The 2,333-nt window shown below is 41.7% G+C and overlaps 1 protein-coding gene across 1 annotated transcript in view; it reads left to right on the top strand.

Annotated features, from left to right (window-relative positions):
• The window catches only part of sema5a (sema domain, seven thrombospondin repeats (type 1 and type 1-like), transmembrane domain (TM) and short cytoplasmic domain, (semaphorin) 5A), a 117,264-nt gene that overhangs the window by 77,661 nt on the left and 37,270 nt on the right, over window positions 1–2,333 (top strand). The window contains exons 13-14 of the mRNA XM_035655538.1: window positions 649–830; window positions 1,817–1,960. Of these exons, the coding sequence (XP_035511431.1) occupies window positions 649–830; window positions 1,817–1,960 (326 nt within the window). The remainder of the gene's footprint in view (window positions 1–648; window positions 831–1,816; window positions 1,961–2,333) is intronic.

Here is a 2,333-nt window from a genome sequence, read left to right as displayed (position 1 = left end):
CCCCCATTTAGACACACGGCAGAGTTCAATTACCAGTAAGAGCGGAGGGCAGACGTTATTTCTGTTCCTGCCAAAGCAGCTGATGATCACACTCGCTTTTCTCCCCCGTATGAAAGTGTTCTTTGCATTTTTAAATCACCCTGAAATGTAGCACTGACATGGCTCATATCATCTGCAGCTCTGAATCTTATACCGATGCTTTCTTGTATTTAGCTCGTATGCCCAGGATCACTCGTAATTTATAGCTCCTGTAATATCTGAGCCTTCCTGTTTCATTCTGTTTTGCTTCAGATATCTATTTATGCTGCCACTTTTATTTCCTCATATTTCTGTCCTTTGAATGTGTCCATTCACAGCATTGATTTGCCTCTCTGAATCTCTCTTCTGCTATTCTGGAATCTCATCACATCCTGAGACAATTTTCATACATCTTCCTCGTGTTTACAGCACTTTTTGGTCCGTATACCTGCACAATTTTGGATGTGCTGTAGATGATGTAATGCTGTTATTTTTGCATCTATTTTAAGGGAAATTGATTTCCGTTTGGATCCACCATAGTTTCCCAGAGCAACACATCCCTGAGAGCATCAGTCTAATGCAATGACCACTTTCTGAGAATTTTTTTTTTTCCCGTTTCAATGCTAACAGGTCCGTAATGTGACTGTCGATGGAGGCTTTGGTTCCTGGTCAGGTTGGTCCACATGTAGCCATAATGATGGAGGCAGCGCAGGGTCCTGTCTGTGTCGGACAAGAGCCTGTGATAACCCCGCCCCTCAGTGTGGGGGCCAGCAGTGCCATGGCATCAGTGTGGAGGTCGCCAACTGTTCCAGGTAAACTGTCCAGGAAAATCTCTGTAAATCATCTGCTTCTGTCTTTGTCAGCGGTCTACGAATATGTTGTACTTTACTCTGTGTATAGAAAGTGTGGTACAGTAAGGGGGTAAAATTATTTATTCCCTGCATCCTCACACCTGCTCATCAGAAATGCACACACAATTAATTTGTTGCGTGTTGTGTATTCAGTGTTAGTTATTTGGGGCTAAAAAGTGTTGATTGGATGTTGTTTTTCTCATTCAGCTGATATGATACTGATTTTTACACTGGCAGTGTTAAAATTAACTGAGATGCTGCTGTGTATCAATCCTGTGCTTACTAAACAGGGCTTGTGAACATGTCCTTGCGTGGAAGATACGACGTGTGAGTGAATCTCTGTCAGAGCTACAGTGTGACAGTTAGAGTAGCTGATAACAATACAATACAATACAATGCAATGTAGGTTTGTATGTACATACACTTCTAAATACTTAGCACCAGAGCAGTATTTAGTCTTTAGCATTTATAATTTCATCCACATCATTTTTATTCTGGGTTTCTTATTATTGTGTCAATTATTGTACTGCCATTATGGATCATGTAGCAACCAAGACACCAAGTTGCATCTTAATGTAGTATCTAAAGGTCTTCTGCCTCATCTGTGATGAGGAATGGGTTCTCTGTCTGTGCCTTTATTTCTTCCCAAACAATATCTGTCAGAAGAAAAAACAGTCTTATGTGACTGGAAAAATGTAAAGTATTTCTTCAGTCTATGTTCTTAATTAGATTCATTTACACCCTCACACTCTGAAAAACATATGGCATGGCTCAGCTATGAGGAAACAAAGACATTTCAAAGGGTGTGATCAGCTCATGATATTCATGTGACTTAATTATTAATATCTTCTCGCTATAATTTTGGTGTTGTGTTCTTCCAGCTGCCATCACTTCTCCATCAGTGGCTAAAGCAGCTTAAGCTGATGTTGCTCTATGTGTCTCCATAGAAACGGAGCTTGGACTCCCTGGACTTCCTGGTCTCCCTGCAGCACCAGCTGCGGCATCGGCTTCCAGGTCCGCCAGCGCTCCTGCAGCAACCCAACCCCTCGCCACGGCGGACGAGTGTGTGTGGGCCAGAACCGCGAGGAGAGGTACAACATACACACACACGTACATGATGATACATTCACTCACATTACTGATTAAAGCCAATACATGTTGTACATGGTGAGTTTGGATTTGTTAACAAAAGAAAATAAAAACATATTTTGTTCCATAATTCGCAACCTGCAGTTTGGAAGTATGACTTTGTCTGTGACTTTTTCTTTTCTTTTTTTCCTCACTTCTGTCCAACTTTGTGACAGCCAATTAAGGAATGAGCGGGGTAGGCCTGTGTTTGGGTAATTATCTGGCTTTCACACACAGACCGAGTTTGCGTTTTGAAGCTTTGGAGGCTTTGGCGTAGAATAATCGCCTTTTTAAAGATGTTTATGTGGTTCCTAAGCAACCTTCAAGGCCTGAAAA

This window comes from Morone saxatilis, unplaced genomic scaffold (assembly GCF_004916995.1).
Source record: "Morone saxatilis isolate NCDOM2014 unplaced genomic scaffold, NCSU_SB_2.0 Contig0, whole genome shotgun sequence".
NCBI classification, from domain to species: Eukaryota; Metazoa; Chordata; class Actinopteri; family Moronidae; genus Morone; species Morone saxatilis.
This window is presented reverse-complemented; position numbering and strand designations above follow the sequence as displayed.